The following is a 20,482-nucleotide window of genomic DNA, read 5'->3' as shown; positions in this document are numbered from 1 at the left end:
CGTCATGCAGGTCAAGCCTGAATACAAGTAATATGGGAATTACAGATAGCAATGAATGATAAAGATAGTTTATTTTTCAAGTAGGCATATTACAATGCGCTTATGAACATTAAATATAGCTACGCCAGCTCTTACCCTACACCTTTACCCGAGAAGATTCAAATCGCTCCTAAATTATAGGAGGATATCCCAATATGGGACCGGCAAGAAACTCGGCGGGACGCATCTTTTCAAAACATTACATGAAATGAAAGAACTTAATAGCAGTATTGCGTTTTATGTATTGGCTAATCCACTTATATCACTAAAGAAAACAATGATATTGAATGGTTTAGCGGAATGATAATGATCACGTTATAAAATAACTATCTTGAAGGTACAGATTATAACAATAGGTAACAAGTTAAATAGGTAATAGAAAAGGGCCCTTCACTTCACCTTTCTTAATTACCATTTCCAGGTAACCCGACTACCTAACATCTAGGATTAGGATTATAGAGAAGTAGAATACGCATTTCTACCGCCATTTATTGTTCATAGACATGCCGATGATCCGCTAAACCTCCTGGATTTTTAAAACGTGGCCTTTATCGAATTTTGCGGAATTCAATAGCATTATACTGTGTTCTTTAAGTTTAGTCAACATCGCAAAATGTTACTTTTCGAGAGCAAATGCACGTGTTACATTAAAAAATAGTAAAGCAGATATGCCTATAAAATTTGAGGATATCCCTTGATTTCTTCAGAAACCCGTCATCAGATGCTTACTCACGAATCCCTCTATTGATACTATTGATTGGTGAAAACCGCATGAAAATCCGTTCAGTAGTTTATGAGTTTATCGCGAACATACAAACACGCGGCAGGGGACTTTGTTTTTATAAGATGTAGTAATTATAAATGTACTATTATAAATTCACTTACCATCTCCAGGGGCATTAATGGTCCGCCTCAGCCTCTTGTTCTCATCCTGGAGCCGGGACACGGCCGTTACGAGGTCCGCGGACTCCGTCCGCCACTGCTCCTCTATCGCTTCTATTTCCTGCAGGGCAAAAGAAACAATTTTCAATGGCAATGCTAAATAAATTCGCGTAAGACCTCGGTGCATTGATAAGTTTATCGACGCGCAAGGTAAATATTTGCATATATGCACGAAATATTGGTCAAGGACAACTAGCATTTGGTATTTGTCCTATAATATTTCATTGGTCTTTCAGTGATTTTTCGTTTTAGAAAAGGTACTTGTGTTTGTACACTTAGTAGGTTCTATGTCACAATAACGCATAAATATAAGTATATAATTTGCAATCCGTATAAATCTGCTATCCGTGACAATAGATGGTGTGTTTAGATTGCATTTCCAATAATGTCATCAATAACCAGTCAACAACCTACCTACAGCACAACCAATTATTTGTGTTAATAATAATTTATTATAAAATTTAGACAATTATAATAAATAAATATTTATTATATAATTATCTTGTTCAGTACCTGACACCTTAACCTACTCGTAACATTTTAACTAAGTAATCAATAGCCAAAACAATAATTTAAAAGTGAGCTGCACAAAATCTCTTTGTAAGTACAAATAACATTAATTACCATACAATTATTGTACCCGATAGCATGTTGGTAATGGGCTTTCGCTGTTTTCATTGCATGATAACTAACACAATATGTATGAATGAGACAGTATTATTGCATGCATGTGATGCATGTCTATAACCTGTGAATTAAAATTAACTATGCTTAGAGAACTGTTTTATTTAATAAAACATAATATCCACGACGGAACGGAAATACATATAAGTAACTTAGTGAGTTAGGTTTGCATAATACACGTTCCCATTTATCTTAAAAAGGAATCGACCGACATCGTTGCGGTTTTCTGTAAACGTTTGCTATAGGTTAACCGTCGTTGGTTCTAAGATAGGATTTTATTGGCAGATGGTGCTGATATATCTTTGTCGGGAGTTGTAATTTAAAATTTAAACACATGGATTACCTAATATTATCCCCAAGTGGATTTTTGCAATTAATAACTAGAGGATAGCTTCATAAAGTATAATCCTAATACATATATAAGCATAATCATTTAATATAATAATTTTTAGGGTTACGTACCAAAAATTAACCCTTATGGTGCGACTCTGTCCGTCCGTCCGTCTGTCACAACGCTAAATATCTCGAGAACCTCTTAAGCTCCTTTTTGGACCCGGGTATGTCCTTAAACTACGTCCAAAAGAGAGGTATGGGCAATGTGAATGTCATCTCGCCTTGTGTGGTAGGGCACAGCACAGCAGATGTCATTCCAGATCTAGAGCAGAGCCCAACTGGGGAAGTACCTCCACCTTACAGAAAACCGCAGCCAAATAACACTTGACCCTACTCATAGTGTTGTGTTCCTGCCGGTGAGTAAGGTTACCAGAGCTCAACGAGGGGGGTGGGGTTAGGGTCGGCAACGCGCATGTGACTCCTCTGGAGTTGCAGGTGTACATAGGCTACGGAGACTGCTTACCATCAGGCAGGCCGTATGCTTGTTTGCCACCGACGTAGTATAAAAAAAAAAGCTCGTAATAAAGCTATCGATTTGAATAGTTATGAACAACGCTAACCCAGACACATTGAAAGTGTTATTTTTTTTTTATCAACTATGGAAAATGCCGAATATAAAGAGGGGGCAAAATTTCAAAGTCTAGTGACTAGGTCAAGTGGTCGCTATGTGACAGTATCATTTGAAAAAAACTCAAATTGTACATTCCGAAACATAATATTAAAATTACTATAAATTTTACTGGAAAAATATAATCAGACCTCTATCTTGATAACTTTTTTTTAAGGAACAAATAACATTTCCGAATTCAGTTTGCAATTTAACCAACTTTACGTGTGTTTATTACACTTGAAATTTCTATGAGATTACATTAAAGACACCTTCTTTCAAATAAAATAACAACTTTTGAAATCGGTTCACATGATACAGAATTATCCTCGAAAAACCAACATACGTGCATTACATCGCGCAAATTAGTTAGACAATTTGCATAGGTACTTCTGATCAAGTCTTTCGCCTCTATAGTTACACGAGATAGTTTGTACGGAACCCTCGGTGCGCGTGCAAAACGAACTCGCACTTGACCGGTTTTTATTTGTTTAGTTTGCTCCTTACTTTGTATATTGTATTAACATAGCATTTATTGCGAGCTTTAAGAGGATACGGGAGCTGAGATTGAAATATTTTGGATGAATATATCTGTGCCTAAATTTTGAGATCTAAATGGTAATGAAATTATCTATGTCGGACTGTTTTGCTTTTTAGGCTAATTGATATCGGTTTTGAATACCATGCTTCTCTTTGCGGCCTAGTAAATTATAAGAAACAAAAATATCAGAAAATCCAAAACAGTCCGACACAGATATTAATCTGTAATGTAATAATAATCTGTGGTCAAAAATCATTGCTCTAGCTTCAAAAACCACGGAGGAAACAGTCGAGTACGTTTGTATGGAGAAATTACCACTCCTGTTGCCTCTTAAAGGACATCCCCATCAGGAAGGCGTAATAAGAAAAAATCCTACAACAGGCATGAGCAATGCCTTATGGGTCATTGTGTATAATGACCAGTTTTCGTTGCTCTTGAATATAGGTATGTAAAGTAAAGGGTTACAATATGGGATCGAGCAGGGGTTACCAAATGGCGGACCGCGGTCCGGTTCCGAACCGCCGACCTATAGGTTATATTTTTGCTTATTAAATAAACTGAAGTAGAAACGGACCGCGATGGACATTTTATTTTAAAACCAGACCCCTGAAGAAACGAATTGGTGATCCCCGTGATAAACTAAAGAAACAGGGCTACTTTAAGTGTTTAAAACCCTTTTTCTAAATAGGTACCTATAAGTAAATAAATTTTAGAGCAGTTTCGCACTACAGCCGATCCGAATCCGATCCGAAGCCGTGAAAATGTGGTCCGTAGTTACCGTAGAACTATTTCTATGGTAAATTACGCACTAGATCCGATCTCCGTCATCCGATTTCTTTCGGATCTAGTGCGTAACTTACCATAGAAATAGTTCTACGGTAACTGCGGACCGCTCTTACTAACCAAACAGAAAAGTGAAAAGGACGGATAGGATCAAAACGATTACCAACGACTGGTTAAATTTAACAGTCGTTTAGGATAACGCCATAAGTCTTAATCATTTTTTTACGTACCATCAATGTGCGTAAGATTTGATAACGTCGGTGATCTTTTATCACACAACAACAAAAAAAATCGCCAAGTGATGACGTAAAAGCCGAATAACGCAACCTTCGCTGTTTTGACCGAACACCGCTCTCGATATAATTAAGTTCCGCCCAGACGAAAATAGCTTGTCACTTCGGTACCATGTAATTTTCTTTACGACTGACTTTACCTGCTGTAGATTTTAAACTTAGTTTTAAAAGCCAACTCAGAAGATAATACCTAAGAGGTAGGTATTACCTAGTTAAAAAAATAATTTAGTTAGGTAACTTTGAGAATTCAATTGATAGATCTCCATAGCACAACAATTTAATAGGTAGACATATATGTAAATCTGTTTTTATTTTTGAGTTGGTAAATAAATGTCTTTTTTTATGTACATACTTATTTGAGTTTCTTATCATAAGTTAAATATCACAAAATCATAATCCATTGGGGCGCTGCTTTAAATATCGCCTTTATTCCGTATGTCGTAAAGGTAGAAATTGTATGCATAAAAACCACCTATACATGCCAAACTAGAATTTTTTTTATCTAATTATATCTTTCTTTCAGTGGTAAATTTGTACTGCACCTTAACTGAGTAGGTTAGAAGAGTAATGTCTATCTGTCATAAAGGCAGGTTTATTATGCCATTAAGCCTAATCATTCAATTTAATTGAACCTCATAAAGTACCCAATAATCGCTGGCAGTTAAGCCCGTAACAGACGAACCGATAATATATATTAATATACCGTAAGATACCGACAGATATCTTATAATATAGCTAAAGCATCAAACACGCCAACGATACCAAAATATATAGGTATCACTGTCTGTTTAGCACCTACCTACATTGTGAGAGCGACGAAATATACTAAAATATATCGTAATATACCGAGCTATATATCAAGAGGTATAAAGGTAGGTAGGCATTGATCTAGTCGAAAATTATAATGAAGTGGATATGAATTGTGTTTGATTAAAATTAGAAAGCTCATTTGGTTTTTGTATAAATGCATGGAGACTTTGACAATGAATTCATTCATCATTTCTCCTTGCAATTTCGCAGCGCACTGTACCTACCTCGATTTGGCATGTTATGTTTTATATAGTTGTAAGTCTTAACATTAATTTTTATCTTTTACTTTGTATGTTACTAACACATATGGGCTGTAAATGCCTGAAATAAATGATTATTTATTTATCTTGATGGTCTCATCGGAAATCAGCGCTGGAAGCCACCAGCAACATGCTGAGATGAGGCCATTTTGTGGCACTTTATACTTTCTTTGTTTTGTTATATTATGTAATGTAATGTGTCTTGTTTGAGTTTACGAATAAAAAATATTCTATTGTATTCTATACCTTGCCATAAGATATCATAATATGCCTTGCTATAAGATATCTTTTGGTATATTGTCACTCTGTCTGTGATAGGATTTATTGTTATGGCAGTATTTGGATTTATACAAAGTAAACTCACAGCAGTTTGAAATTGGTAATAAAAATATGTATGAATTTATTTTTAAAGTACTTATCTAAAAAGCAAAGTTTATCTAAATCCAGGGATCAATTATCAGTATTCTTTCCATGCATTCAGTCATTGTTCATACCTTAATATCAGATTAGAATATCAAATATTTATAGAAAGCAAGGCAATAAATTTAGTATTTTAGTTATATCGGAAATAGTCCCTATTTATATCATTACCTCATTACCAACCAGATGTGTGAAAAATGACATCTATCTCATCACAATTTAATCATATAAATATGAATTTATTTAATATGATTATTCCTTCAACTAATTAAAGAAAGCTAATATTATTTATTAAATTATAAATTATGTAATAGATAATTTGATAACCTAATGTTTAAGGAATTGATGCTCATTTCGTCATTTGTAAAGTGGTATCAATTAAGTTGATATCATAGTTATCACTGATAATAGGTATGTCATTTATCTCAAAAGATAACTTTGTTAATTAAAAACAGTTTAGTTAACTTAATCATATAGCAAGTGTTATCACTTTATTATACATAAATAAATATTATAGGGATATTCTTTTATTCTTACACAAATTAACTAAGTCCCATGTTAAGCCAAGAAGGCTTTTGTAGTGGGTACTCAGACAATGATATATATATATATATATATATATATATATATATATATATATGTAATATACAAATACTTAAATACATAGAAAATATACAGGAACAAATATCTGTGCTCATCACACAAATAAAGTGTTAAGCTCCTTATTAGTAACACTATTAGTTGTGATAAGCTCCTTAAGGTGTCAGTGATGGCACATCCATAAACCTACAGTACCTTACCTAATAATATCTTTAACTCATAATTGGATTTTTAACCCTTTGCAAAGCCACAAAACTCTACAAGGTTTTCCCAAAAAATCCAAATTTATTCCAATTAATCCAGCTTTCATTATTCATTTAAAGACAAATCACATTTCCCATATGTTCAATCTAATTTGAAACTTAAATCGGAATGCTAAAGTTGAAATTCTTTTGGCATAGATTGATAAATAGTACTATGCCTGGAAAAGGGTTAATTTTTAAGAAAAGATTTTATTTATCCAATCCTGTTTAATTTGCAAAATTGTTCATGCTGGCAGCAGATGATAAGCAAGAAGTATCCTGTGTTTTTATACAAATGCACCAGCATACATTTTAATTACATTTTTCTTTTTTTTTTATAATTTACGAATTCTGAGTAGTAATATCATTTACTAATGCTGTTTTATATCATTCTAATTAGTGATATAGATTTTACCATATAACTATTTGTTTAACAAATGTCTATTATTGACAGTGCATGAAGTGAAAGTGATAGATTACATTACACAACTCTGTATATGACTTAAGAACATTTACCTTTCTAAAAAAAGTGAGACTTCCAACTAAGCAAAGATTGTCTCATATTCCTATATAATATCATCTTCTCTCTTTAAAATTTAACTATGAAGCAGGTGGTCCCGGGTTTGAATCTCCATAAGGGCATTTATTTGATGACCAGTCTGGCCTATTGGTTAGTGAACCTGCCTATGAAGCTATTGGTCCTGGGTTTGAATCCTGGTAGGTGCATTTATTTGTGTGATGAGCACAGATATTTGTCCCTGACACATGGATGTTTTCCGTGTATATAATGATTAAGAAGTTTTTTTAATGACACTTAATTATGACCCCGTAATTAATTTTTAAAATGTACCGAGCAGCAATGTGCTGCGAACATGACATGGCATTGCGAGATAGAGCTTTTTATAGTAGCTGCCAACAAGTGTTGACAAGTGGTGAAGAGTTATTTTAAAAAGCTTGTATCTCGTAACTTGTGTGTTGCTTTACATTGCATTAATATTTTCATTGTATTTCTATGCAGAATTTATCTCAATATACTTCTTAAGTCCTATGCAAACCACCATTCAAATATTCGCCCGTGTTGAATTAACACACAGTATAAGGAATTTATAATGTCTGGGTTATAAACTGATTTAAAATGATCAATCAGTACCCAATCAAAAATATCCAAAACAAAACAGCTACAGTCAGACCAAGCTAACTATGCGTCGCAATGGCAATGTATGGCATGTGTCATCATCAATGTCAAATTTACATATAAATTTTTCTTTTTCTTATCAAATTTCATACATATATTATAGGTATTGTGGAGCTATTTAAGGTTTTTTGATGGATATTTTTTCATTCACAAGAAGTGTTCTCTTTTACCTCCACTCACCATATTTATGATGATTGCGTCAATGTCAAAAGTGTGCTCTTGGTTGGTTACAGACCAGCATATTATTACGCGCGTATACGGTCATTACAGGAGTATGAGCTTATACGCACGTCACATTTCCCTACATTTGGTGTTTACGAGCTTACGGGGGCATTACTTTTCCCTATATTTGATCTATACAAGCTTATATGTGTACGCTCATATAAATATGTATGAGTATGATGCTCTTTAGTAGTTACTTTTAGTAAACGATAGCTGGACTTTACAAATAACCACAATGTATTGCCGGGTTTCGACTAAAAAATGGTTAAGCACATTTCAAGATTAATTCTTCATTATCTACACACTTCCACATAAGTCAACTGCACAATAAGCTACCAATATTACACTTTAATTAAACAACATTGCAAAAAACAAAAAATATGTTCTATTCAAATCAGTGCAAAGGTAGCTTGGACAGTCTTTAAAAGAATCCTTACCAAAATCCTTAAGTTTTTTTCTATTACCACTATTAAAAAAAAATAGTATTACCATTCTAACCACACCTACCTTTGTCTTGGATAGAATTTTACTAAATAAACTGATTGTTCCAAATATTTTTACTTAGAGCCAAATCACACTTGTTTTGCTAACACAGTAAACTAATACAACACCTACACATTAGCATAGAACTAAATTTAAGATCACAAAAACTGCTCATACCGTTCAGAACAATGCATAATTATTATACCAAATGGAAGGCAATTATCGTCCGCAACTATACCGAGGTGATGTCAATGTCGCGCAATACTAGCTTCCATTGCCTTCTATTGCTATACTTATACTTTTGCAACTGCACCTAGTGCAAGTGACGAAACGGCTACCGTTCGAACGCGATACTGACCGCTGCACGCACTATTCAATCACCAATTTACTTAGCAGTGACCTCTAACACCTACCTTTTCGAAGCGTTGTCTGTATTCAGCCTTTTCAATCTTGTCATTTTCGAGCTGAGAAATCTTGGCCGTCAGCTCCTGTAACGCCTGGTTCTCTTTCTCATTCCTCACCGCCAGGTTCTCCAGCAACTCCAGGGCATTAATCACCTTCGGTAACAAGGCTGTCACTGCGTCAGCCCCGTATTTCTCTATAATAATCTCGCATTCCTTCCCGATATCCGATGCCAGGTCATATACGTCGACCACAGTGACTTCGTCGTCGAACTCCGTCATTTTGGCGGAAAAACGCCTGTGGTACGGCATCGAAATCACCTTGTTTTCACTTCACAGCACCGCATAAAGGTAAACGTCCGAATAATTCACATAAAGCTATCCACCTTTCGCAAATGCGCCATCATTACTGAAATGTCAAATTTTGCCCAATGGTAGGGAGGTGCCGTTCCGTTACACACAATTGATAACGTTGTAACGGAACGTTATAACTGGTTAATAACGCATTTTAACTAGTTATAATGCAATGACGTATTTTAAAAAACAACGGTTTTTTGTAGTTTTATAGAACGTTTTATGATATTACATACCATAGATACTATAGATAGTCGTTAATGTCGTTAGGATTTTATATTATATGATTGTTTACAGTTGTTTACTGTGCCTTGACTGTAAAAACGAGACAAACTATACGCACATCCCTTTTACTCAAGCTGACACGACTAATGAGCTGAGGCGATGACCAACGACAATGCCTTCCCTTCGTGACCATTACTACTTTAAATAATTATAGTTTAAATTTAAATGATTATTTGTATATATAGCATGTGGTATGAAACATGTAAAACTGAAAACTTTGCAAAAATTGTATTAAAAAGTACATTCCAATATTTTAATATTTGTCTCGCTGCGGTACTCTCTAGCCGAAGGTGATTACCTACTGATGTAAAATTATACTCATTGAACAAAAAAATTGTTGGAACAATTAAAACAAAAAATATTACTTTGCTAATCCGCGAAAAGATAACGTGCTAGTTCATCAGTTCTAACCCGTTATACTTACTTGCGTATTTTTACACGCAATTAATGTTCCCACCCTCCTACTGCAAAAATAAATACGCAAATAAATAATATGTATAAATTGTTGGTGCAATAAAGAATATTTACTTACTTACCCACAGCCAAAAGTACAAAAGTTATGTACAAACGACTTAGTCAAATAAACGTAACACTAATTCAAGAGTTAATTTTTTGTCTTGATAGTTATTTAATTTCCGTTTCAAGATGTTTGAATGGGTGTTTATTTAGCTACATACACATAGAAAGCAATTAAGCGAGGAGTCGAGGACGTAAGCAACAACTAAATTGCGTAACTGCAATTTCGAAAACAAAGCCCAACTGGTACTATTTTATTCAACTGAGTCCTTAAAGATAAAGAGCCAGCCGACATATGTTACAATTTTCAGTGTTGTTAAAATATCGATTATTAGACTCCGCCACGCGCGAAGCAACAGTTGGTGTTCGTAAACAGGCGCGAACGAACGCGCTACTTTCCCGCGCTGTGTAAACAATATTTTTTAATTAAGTTTTTTATTCGGAATGAATTTACAAAGCAAAGCCAATAAGTTCGTGTGCCCCAACGATAGGCAGTTGTCACTGCGCGCCAAGTAAGTTAATGAAAATTTGAAACGTGTCAAGTTTTCCAGATGATCAGAGTTTTGTTTGTTTTCCGAGAAATAGATAAAGTTTGGAGTAACTTGTTATTGAGACGCTTTATCCTGCACAATAATTATTTATTTCCTTTCTTATTATTTTCTGTACTGTTGGGTCGTAGAGCTTTTATTTATTCTTACAACGTTAATTAGATTTCTATCGATAGCGATTTTCTGTTTTATAGAAAACAGAGGCCATATTAATTTCGCCTTGATTCTAGCCTGATAATATTATTTAATAAGTATATTGTGATCTACTTCTATACCTACTACATAAGTATTTCGTGTTTTATTTATATATAAAATCCAAATAGAAATAATTATTAATGGCCGGTTACTTTCGGTACGCAGATGTGCTACGTCGTAGCACGCACGTAGCAATGCTTTCTGCTAGGGAAAACTATTCATCGCAGTCTGGGCGGATGTGTAATAAAAGTCAGAGACAGCATACATATACAAATATTAGTATAAATATAAACTGTAATTGATTTTTAATAAAAAAGACATCCATAAAATTGTCTTCAAGTAGCAATTACCTAATCGTAAATTTCACTGGCATACGCAACGATAAAACCTAACTAGGCGAGTAATGATAAACTCGAATATTCAAGTAATTCAAACTCGAATCCAATTCAACAATTCATAACAAAACCAAGCCTGCTACTGTAGAAATAAAGTTCATTTTTGATATGCCGCGATATACGAGGATGGGCAAGTAAACTGTCGATTTGTCAATGCCACTGAGCATCGGACCCTCACAGTATCACATTACGTGGGATGGTTCGAGCCTTTATTTGCCCTTAGTAGGTGATCACTGTAGGAACTGATTGATATCAGTATAAATGAGGTCAATCCTTATTTAGGAAAGTTTATCGCGAGACACTAGCGTGAAAATTAGAACGGTCGTTGGGTTGGAATACTTGTAATTGTGCATTAGGCATTTTTGATTTAATCATCATTAAAAATTACGACACTTTCATAGACTCCTTCAAGCCAGTGAAAATTAATCTATGGAATGGGCACTCCACATATACGTACTATTACTTATTCTGAGGCTATACCTACTTAACCTGAAAATGTAGCGTTGCTGAACCTCATTCTTGTAAGTTACATGCATAATTTAGGCAATCAAAGGTTTATTTCATATGACATGGTATACGGGCAAATATACGTATCTACACTCTTGTTTATAAATGCTGAACCTGACAGACGTTTTTAATTTGGATAGAAAAACTTTATTGCTACAAAATATATATTTACTTTTTGTTTCCGTACACATTTTTTTACAACGTTTTAATATTTTTTTCTTAACTCCAACTCAGACTTGACGGTTCTTATTATTTTTGTTTATTCGTTTAAAATCTAAGGTTAGATTATTTATAATATGAATATAAAAGTAAAATATAAAAAACACTTACAATACAAAATACATATAAACACATTATAAAAAAACCTAACCTAGGGTGCCGCCAGCAGCGGGGCAGGGCCCAAGCTGCTGGTGGTCAGGGCGCAGAGAGAGGAACCGGCGTATTATACGCGCCGTGTCCAAAATTACCGCCTTCTGCATCTGACCCTTGAACCAGCCACCCAGCGAGAGTCTCTCTAGGTGTTGGAGTCTCGACTCTTCGCTATGAGACCGTTCGCTGACAAGACTATCGATCGGAACAATGATCGTCGACACAACATCCCACATGGCGGTTATCTCGAGAGCCAAGTCTAGGTACTTGCTGGACTTGTCCTTCTCGGCTTTCACGAGATTCTCATCATGGGGGATGGGGGTGACGTCGACGAGCACGGTCCGACGCTGCGATCGGTCTATCAGCACGATGCCAGGCTTATTGGCTACAATAGTCCTGTCGGTGATGATAGATCGATCCCAACAGAGCGTGGCACGACCATTTTCGAGAACTGGCGATGGCGCAGGTGAGTACTTGTAGTACGGCACTTCGCGGTCCACAAGACCGTATAGAAGAGCAAGTTGCTGGTGAATAATCCTGGCTACGAGATTATGTCTGTGCAAGTCCTCACCGTTAGCAAATTGAGAACAACCGGAGATAATATGCCTGAGTGACTCTCCGGGACGGCGGCATGCCCGACAAATGTCGACCGTACCGTCCTTCAGGATATATTTCCGATAGTGAAATTGAACATTTATTTTTATTATTATACCGAGTTTAAAGGATGTAAGATTAACTGTTTTAGAGATACAAAAAAAAAAACAATAAAATAGGTTCCTTGCATGGGCCCTGTACAATAATATTCTTTTAATTAGTATTTAATAATTTAATATATTATTTTACTTTAATGTAAACATACATTATGCGTTCCAATTCCAATCGTCTTCCTAATTTAGGTCATGACAGATCTTAAATAAACAAAACACCAATTCCTGTTTTAGTGGTTCCTTGCTCTATTCCTGATTTAATTTGTATGTTAAATTTGACGACCGATTTGACCCAGTGGGTAGTGACCCTGCCTATGAAGCCGATCGTCCCGGGTTCAAATCCTGGTAAGGGCAGTTATACGTGTGTTGAGCACGGCTATTTGTTCCTGAGTCATGGATGTTTTCTATGTATTTTCTATTATTTATATATTATATATATCGTGGTCTTACCCACCACACAAGCCTTATTGAGCTTACTGTGGAATTTTAGTCAATTTGTGTAATAATATCCTATAATATTTATTTATTTATTATTTGTTAAAGCGGCAATAGAAAGACGTGCTCTGAGAAAATTGAAACGGTCTGCATATAACGATTCTTTGAGATAGAACCCACTGACAAACATACGGGTCGATGGACGAAAAGCGTTAGCCTTTAACAGGGTTCTTTATTGTATTGCAGTCATGCTCATTATACATTAGGTGTTACAATTTGAAGATTGTAGGTACATGACACCCTGTAAGGGCACTCAATATTTCATAAGTCTAGGTAGGTAGGTACATGTATTTAATACTTATGGCAACGAAATCTATATTTATAAGTAATGTTAATTTTTATCGACGTTTATGCAATATAAGATATAAAATGTAAAGTTCGTTTATGAAATTAATAAAATAATCATGGCAAAAATTAAATGTCAAGGTTATTATATTAATAGATTGAAATAATAAGCAACATGGTTAATATTAATTAACTATAGCGTGATTTTAGATAATGCATGAATGTCGATGAATACTTACAATAATATTATAATAAAATTTAATTAATGGCAAATACATAGCATTATTCCAGTGTTTGGTCATTTAGAAATTCGTCTATTGTATAGTATGCTTTCTCTTAAAGGAGCTTTTTAAGAGTATTTTTAAATTTGTTGTCATTCGGGGAGTTTATTTGTAATTTGAATACATTGGTAATAGGGCCCCTTTCTGCGCATAGCCAACTTGGTATTTGGTACGGCTAGCTGATTTTTAGACCTACTGTTAGTTACTCATACTTCTCCTTTGGTTTTAAACAATTCCGAATGGTTTCTTACAAAAAGTGCAGATTCCAGTATATATATACATGGTAACGTAGGTAAGTAACCTATGTTTTACGAAATGCGGACGACAGCTGTTTGGTATTCGTGTGTTTATCAGAATACGGACGCATTTCTATTGCATTATAAACAAATCATTGGCGTCAATACTAGAGCACCACAAAACCACACCATAGCGGAGCCACGCATACGCATAGGCATAATATGCTGTTAGAGCAGTTTTAAAACTTGTGTTTCTTTTTAGAATATTTAGCGCGTAGACAAACCGTGATAGTTTAGTTTTTACATTTTGAATAAGGCTTTTCCAGTTAACACTAGTATCTACTGTTATCCCCAAGAGTTTGAACTCACTAACTTCTTCAATAAACTGACCATTTATTTCCAGTTTAATATCCAAGGGTTGTTTCTTAATTGATTTAAATTGGATGATTTTTGTTTTATTAAGATTTATCTGTAAGTTGTGGTCTGTAAGCCAATTTGTGACATCTTCAAGAGTTTTGCGTAGGCGGTCGGTACATTCCGTGCTACTTGTAGTACATATTTAACAGCAGTGCGACGTCATATCTATTGTTTTCGGCAGGTCATTAATATATGCAATAAATAACAGACAAGAAATTACTGATCCTTGAGGGACAAAACAAGTAGTTGGTTCTGATTATCTCTCGTCGGATACGGAACCCTAAAAAGATAACAACGTTCTAACTACTAGCCCTTCATTAGATCCAATCAAGTCGCTAAACGGTTTATGCTACGACTGAAATTGAACCAACTTAACTGAGAAACGAGCAAAAATGTACTCTTTGACTGTGAGTTAAGATAGATATTTACCTAGCAGCGTAGTTTGAACAAAATGTAACAAATGTAATTAAAAGTAAAAGTTTTGGACGTGCGTAACTTTTCCTAAAATCGCTTCGAGTATAAGTTTTTGAAGAACTTTTTCTTTTTTTTTTGTCTAGGTACCTATGTGGGATGGAAGAAAATATTAGTTATTTTTTAATGTACCAAATATATTCAAATTACTTTATTCTGAAAATAAGTTAACACGGCTTGTGTAACCGTTATTTCTCAATAACTGTGTTTTTAAAACACTAATCTACGTACTTTTTTATGATACTCGTAACGATTATTACAATTGAATGATTATTAGTACTCGTATAAGTATAACATTATTCATTCAATATACGAGTATTAGGGGACCAATAACTATTGCCACAAATCACTGAATACTGTGTAATACGTTTAATATACTTAAGCATTGAAATAGGCCTGATATACAAATCAAATCTCATACAAGCACAGAATAAATAATAATACTACCTATACAAGCTAATTCCTTAAAACAACGTTATTTAGTCATACGAGTAAGACGTGGTGAATCACCAAAATACAGATTAAGCCATTAAAGGAGCGTTCTAAACCTTTCTCGCGTCTAGCCTCCCTGGATTACGAAGATCTTGATAAAATAAGAAACTGTTTATATTTTAGAGAATTCAAACGCATCCATGCCGCGCTTTGATGCTAGAATTCGTCGAAGCTAAGGATGATATTCCACCTGTCCAATTTCTTGGTCCAATTTGTATTTGCATCTCACATTTGCCTCAATAAGAGAGTGAAACGCAATGCACGTTGAACCAAGAAATTGGTCAGTGACTTCGATTTTATAGACGTCATATTTTCATAGAAATTTGACATTTATGATGACTTTTACACTCATTGTCTAGAGACATAACATAAGCGCTAGAGACATATTATTTAATTAGAAATTCTAAATGCTAAAGTAACCGAGGTTTGCAAGTAAGCATTCTGTCTTACCTGTACTATAACTAGAAACTTGTTAGGTATTTACGTTTTTAACTTAAACAGAACAATGTGAGGTAGTGTCATTGTTAACATCATATTTTCATATAAATTTCTCATCTATGTATTGCTGTGTCCCTGTTCAGTTACTAAATTCAAGAAGTTCTGTGAAGCTCTTAAGTGACAAAGTGATTACCTTATACTGTAATTAGTGTAATGTAGGTAGGTACACACTAAGTACAACAAAGAGGATAAGCGCAGCCTCGGCCTTGCACGGCGACATCGCTCGGTTATCGGCATGCGATATCCGCTTCCGGTTTTATGCCGGCTTCAACAAACGCTGTAAATAATGACAACAATGTTTAATTGTGTATATGTCGAACCTCTTTAGTTTGTTTACCTACCGCCTTCAAACGCCGGCCGCTAAGCTATCGTCTCACGTATATGTCAATCTGATTTGTATTTGTGTCAATTATTATGCTACACGTTTATATAATTTCTATACCATAATTACTTATTTATTTCTTACTGGTAGTTTCTTAACAGTTTATGGTAGTAGTATTTATTTAAGTATCTCACAATACACAATTTCACTTAAATAAGTAAATTCTTAGGAATTAATATTGTGATCGTCAGTTCAATTAATTATTATTTCATTCAAAATTACTAAGTTATTAAATTACAATTGTATGTTAGGGAATAAATTCACCAAGAAAGGGTCGTCATTAAGGTAGGAAATAAATAAATAAACAAATGAACACTTATGTCACAAAAATAATGCTACCATAAGAGTAATGGTAGGGGTAATCATAACGTTAATAATAATAAATTGAATTATAGTACTTAAAATAACGTCGTGTTCGTTTTTTATGGGTTTGATACCGTTATTTTGACGCGTAAAAATGTATACTAATACGTACAATAAAAAACCGTTATATGATAAGAAAGTAAGTTGTACTATAGCCTGTCCAACAACATTGACAGTAGAAAAAGGCACGATATTTAAATTTTCCATGGGATGATAACCCTTAGCGACTACATTTTTAAAATTTGCCGCTTATTTCTACCGACGGAAATGGCTTGACAAACTTTAACTAAGAAAAGAAACAATCCATATTCCGATGCTGGCAGATAAAAAAAAATACAACATGAATATTATATTATCTATGAATGTCAGTAATTTATTTATCATTTAATAACAATTTCTAAATTCGTAATCCCGTTTTATGGGGAACTATATTGACGTGATGCTGGCAAATGCCTTCGTGGCGATAGCCATTAATTAAAAAAAAAAAATAACAATTTGACAATAAATTTAACTTTAAAGTACAACATTTGCCATTTAAAGAATGGTTTAATAAGCCATATATTAATATTATACAAGCCATGTTTAAGCGGCTTAAATTAAGGCACTAATCTTGGACCTAACTTTTGCTAGTAAGAAGCACAATGAGATAACGTAGCACTTCGTGACGCAAGGTTTGGTAAATAAGAACTTAGTTATAGCAGTAAAAAGTTTAGATAGGTATGTTTGAGTAAGATTATTTTTCGTATAGAATTAGAACATAGAGTCTGTGCGGAAAGAGAAGAGTCGTGGAATGTATGGGGCCCAATACATTCCACGACTCTATCTTTCCGAACAGACTCTACTAAGTACTTTTGTTTGGAAGTTGGTTAAAAATGAGTCTGTTACCATGACTTGGCGCAAAGCGTAGTGTAAATGGTCATAAAGGTATAGAGGTACAATAAGTATAGAAATGAAATGGGGTAGAACCAGCAGATGACCGAACGAAATGCTCTTATGGAACTTTCAGTAGGAGTAGCAGAGAAAGCGCTATTATTGCTAGTCCTTGTCACATTCTCTTTTTTTTATTCCCCACCGTAAATTTTAGTATGGTGGGCAACAAATAGCCCGACCAAACTACGTAGGTTATTTTTGGTATGTTGTCAGGAATGTTAAAATGTGTTTTTAATTTTGCGCATTGCGTATGTCTGTCCCTCACGGGCGAACGCGTATTATCTATGTCTATGAATATAGGTAAAAATAGGACAAAGAGAGCCCTCTCAAGCAACAATTGTAACCATTTTTGAAGCACCATCTACATTTCTGAACCAGAAGATCAGACTGGTGGATGGAGAGATAGGTATGACGAAACTATAAGGGTTCCATTTTAGTTATTTTGTCTACGGAAGCGGAACCTTAAAAATGTGGCTGAAAATGTTAGCGACAAAGCGCGATCTCGCAACCAATTTTGAATACCCTGATCGTGCCTCTACATCTACTTGCAAATTGGTTAATCTCACCCACTCCATACAGTCACGGAGCCATTTATTATCCGCGGCTGCAAATATGCCGGCACCTAGAGACTGGCGTTCTAAGAAAATTCAATTATCCCTAATTGATTGTTCAAATTTAACCTCACTCAGAAACGGCTAAATAAACTAATTATATAATTAACTCATCTTCCTGAAGCTTTATTCGGTTACGTGGAAGAATTACCTTGAAATTATATGGGGAAAACGTCTATCTTTTGATGGATGAAACGTAACATTTACCATCTACCTATCCATGTACCTATCTGAATACAATCAGTCATTCAATATTGTTAATTATTTTTTGCCTGGATAAAAAACGAAGGGTGGAAGTGGAATTATTGGAAAATTAATATGCATTTTCTCAAAAAAAATATACAAGCTTTTACCGCTAACTGTACTTTTCTTTCAACATTCATAATCTTTCAATTACTCATCGAGACAATTCTAGCAACCTCAAATACCTACAATTTTATTTATTTATTTATTTAATCTTTATTGCACAAAAGAAAACCTTATAGTACAAAAGGCGGACTTACATAGCCTACAAGCCCAGCACGCTTTGGTGATTTTATTCGATGTTAAAACTGTAAGCCACCATTTTGAAAATTGTACTTTAAAAACTGTTTTGACAAAAAAAAAAACCTAATTTATAAGTTTTGTTTTTTCCTCGCAAGTGTATTGAAAAACGTCGTATGAAACGCGTGTGCATTGATCATTACACACATCGGCTTTCTTATTGCGCGCGAGCTGTAAAAGAAAATAAAAAGAAAACTATACCTAACAAATCAACCATTGTTTAAACAATGAAGTTAGTTAGTATTGATCTTTATTGCTTTTGTGCTTCTCTAGAGTCCGACCAAGATAAGTTGGCAGCGATTTTGACAGCCCAGACAGTGCAGGTGTTATTTTAAACGTCAAACTTGTATGAAATGATGACGTTTACTTAACACTTGCACAGGCTGGGCTATCAAAATCGCTGCCTACTTAATTTAGTCTGACTCTAGATGCGCGGTCCCTTTTTATCCAACTAAGATCTTAATACTTCTCGTTTGCATACTAAAGAAGCACAGAATCCGTTTAGCTACCTTATCCAATTTGCAACTCCCATAGCAATCCAGAATTATATCTAATATTAATTATACGATGTAATGTTTTGAAAAGATGTGTCCCGTCAAGTTTCATGCCGGTCCCATATCGGGACACCGGGATATATATATGTATAAGCGTATTTTAATAAGCCTACCTAGTTGAAAATAAAAATAAATCTTTATCTGTAGGTCAATATGGAAAAGACCGGCATATAAATGTATGGTTGGGAAGACCGTAATAGGGCAAGAACTTTGGTACTTATTAGTTAACGTTTTTACTCAAACACAGTCAGATAGGATAAGCTTCGCTCTTTCTGCTCCACCTTCTAGGTATAAGTGGAGTATGTGTATATACAAACGCAAAAGTTAGAAGCGGCGAAAGAGCTTGTAGACTGTCCTAGCTACCTAATAGACGATCTTCTCCACATTGGCCTCAGGGTTGAAGTTGGTTACATTGTTTTTTTGCTTTTATTCATCTTCTGAGAACCTAATTCGCACAAGCCATCGAAGATCGTAGGTATAGGGTTGCCGAAGGGTCTACCACGAACCACGTTCGAAGTGTTGCCTCCCTGTCACACTTACGTACGAATTTACAAATGCGACAGAGAGACAAGACGTCGAACGTATTTCTCGGTACGTATTTCTAAACTTCACAAACGCCTTAGACCCTAACCAAAATACCAGACATACCTATATTACTTATGTTTAGTCGTTGGTGATTTTCCTGACGGAAATCGGGTATAGTCCGTTTTTGTTTCAGATTAGAAATTTTAATACCTCAAAAACTCAAAAGTAGTGGTAATTTTTTTCCTCCAAAATTAAGTCTGAGTAACTATAGTGTCGTTTACATATTGTTGTACCGCAATATTAGATAAGAACCCTAGGTTAGAAAAATTCTAATCTTAAAAAAACGGGGTATAGTCTGGTCACGTAAACATTTCAACGATCTGGGCCGTAAAAAAACCGAATAAGTACCTAAAGCTGGTTTCATCCGTAACACAACCGTAATCGAAGAAGACAAATGTAAATTGGAACCGTAACCGACATCAGAGACAGCCTTAATTAAAGTGTCAGCAACTCGTAGACTCGTGTTTAGAATTACGCAACTTATTTTCAGCCGTCGATATATTGGGCTCACTAGATTCAAATTGGTGAATTAAATTTCAATTTGACGA

General features: G+C 34.7%; 2 protein-coding genes and 1 long non-coding RNA gene across 9 annotated transcripts in view; 2 read left to right on the top strand and 1 right to left on the bottom strand.

Annotated features, from left to right (window-relative positions):
- Window positions 1-9,347, bottom strand: part of LOC133529153 (RILP-like protein homolog) — a 28,799-nt gene extending 19,452 nt beyond the window's left edge. For 4 of the 5 annotated variants that reach the window (XM_061866792.1, XM_061866794.1, XM_061866795.1 and 1 more), the window contains exons 1-2: window positions 8,928-9,345; window positions 925-1,042 (exon numbers count right to left, since the gene is read on the bottom strand). In XM_061866792.1, coding sequence (XP_061722776.1) covers window positions 925-1,042; window positions 8,928-9,227 — 418 coding nt within the window. In that variant the 5' untranslated portion in view covers window positions 9,228-9,345. Of the gene's footprint in view, window positions 1-924; window positions 1,043-8,927 lie in introns of all 5 variants that reach the window. The other variant, XM_061866793.1, reaches the window with a different exon arrangement.
- A 514-nt stretch (window positions 9,348-9,861) lies between these two features.
- Window positions 9,862-20,482, top strand: part of LOC133528937 (rabphilin-3A) — a 96,087-nt gene continuing 85,466 nt past the window's right edge. For all 3 annotated transcript variants that reach the window (XM_061866449.1, XM_061866448.1, XM_061866447.1), the window contains exon 1: window positions 9,862-10,582. Coding sequence is in view for 2 of the 3 variants with exons in the window: in XM_061866448.1 (XP_061722432.1) it covers window positions 10,515-10,582 (68 nt within the window). In the remaining variant the exon portion in view is untranslated. The remainder of the gene's footprint in view (window positions 10,583-20,482) is intronic.
- LOC133529257 (uncharacterized) lies at window positions 17,065-18,611 on the top strand. Its single transcript, XR_009801112.1, has 2 exons — window positions 17,065-17,382; window positions 18,079-18,611. It is a non-coding gene; the product is annotated as an uncharacterized LOC133529257 (long non-coding RNA).

This window comes from Cydia pomonella, chromosome 20, assembly GCF_033807575.1.
Source record: "Cydia pomonella isolate Wapato2018A chromosome 20, ilCydPomo1, whole genome shotgun sequence".
NCBI classification, from domain to species: domain Eukaryota; kingdom Metazoa; phylum Arthropoda; class Insecta; order Lepidoptera; family Tortricidae; genus Cydia; species Cydia pomonella.
This window is presented reverse-complemented; position numbering and strand designations above follow the sequence as displayed.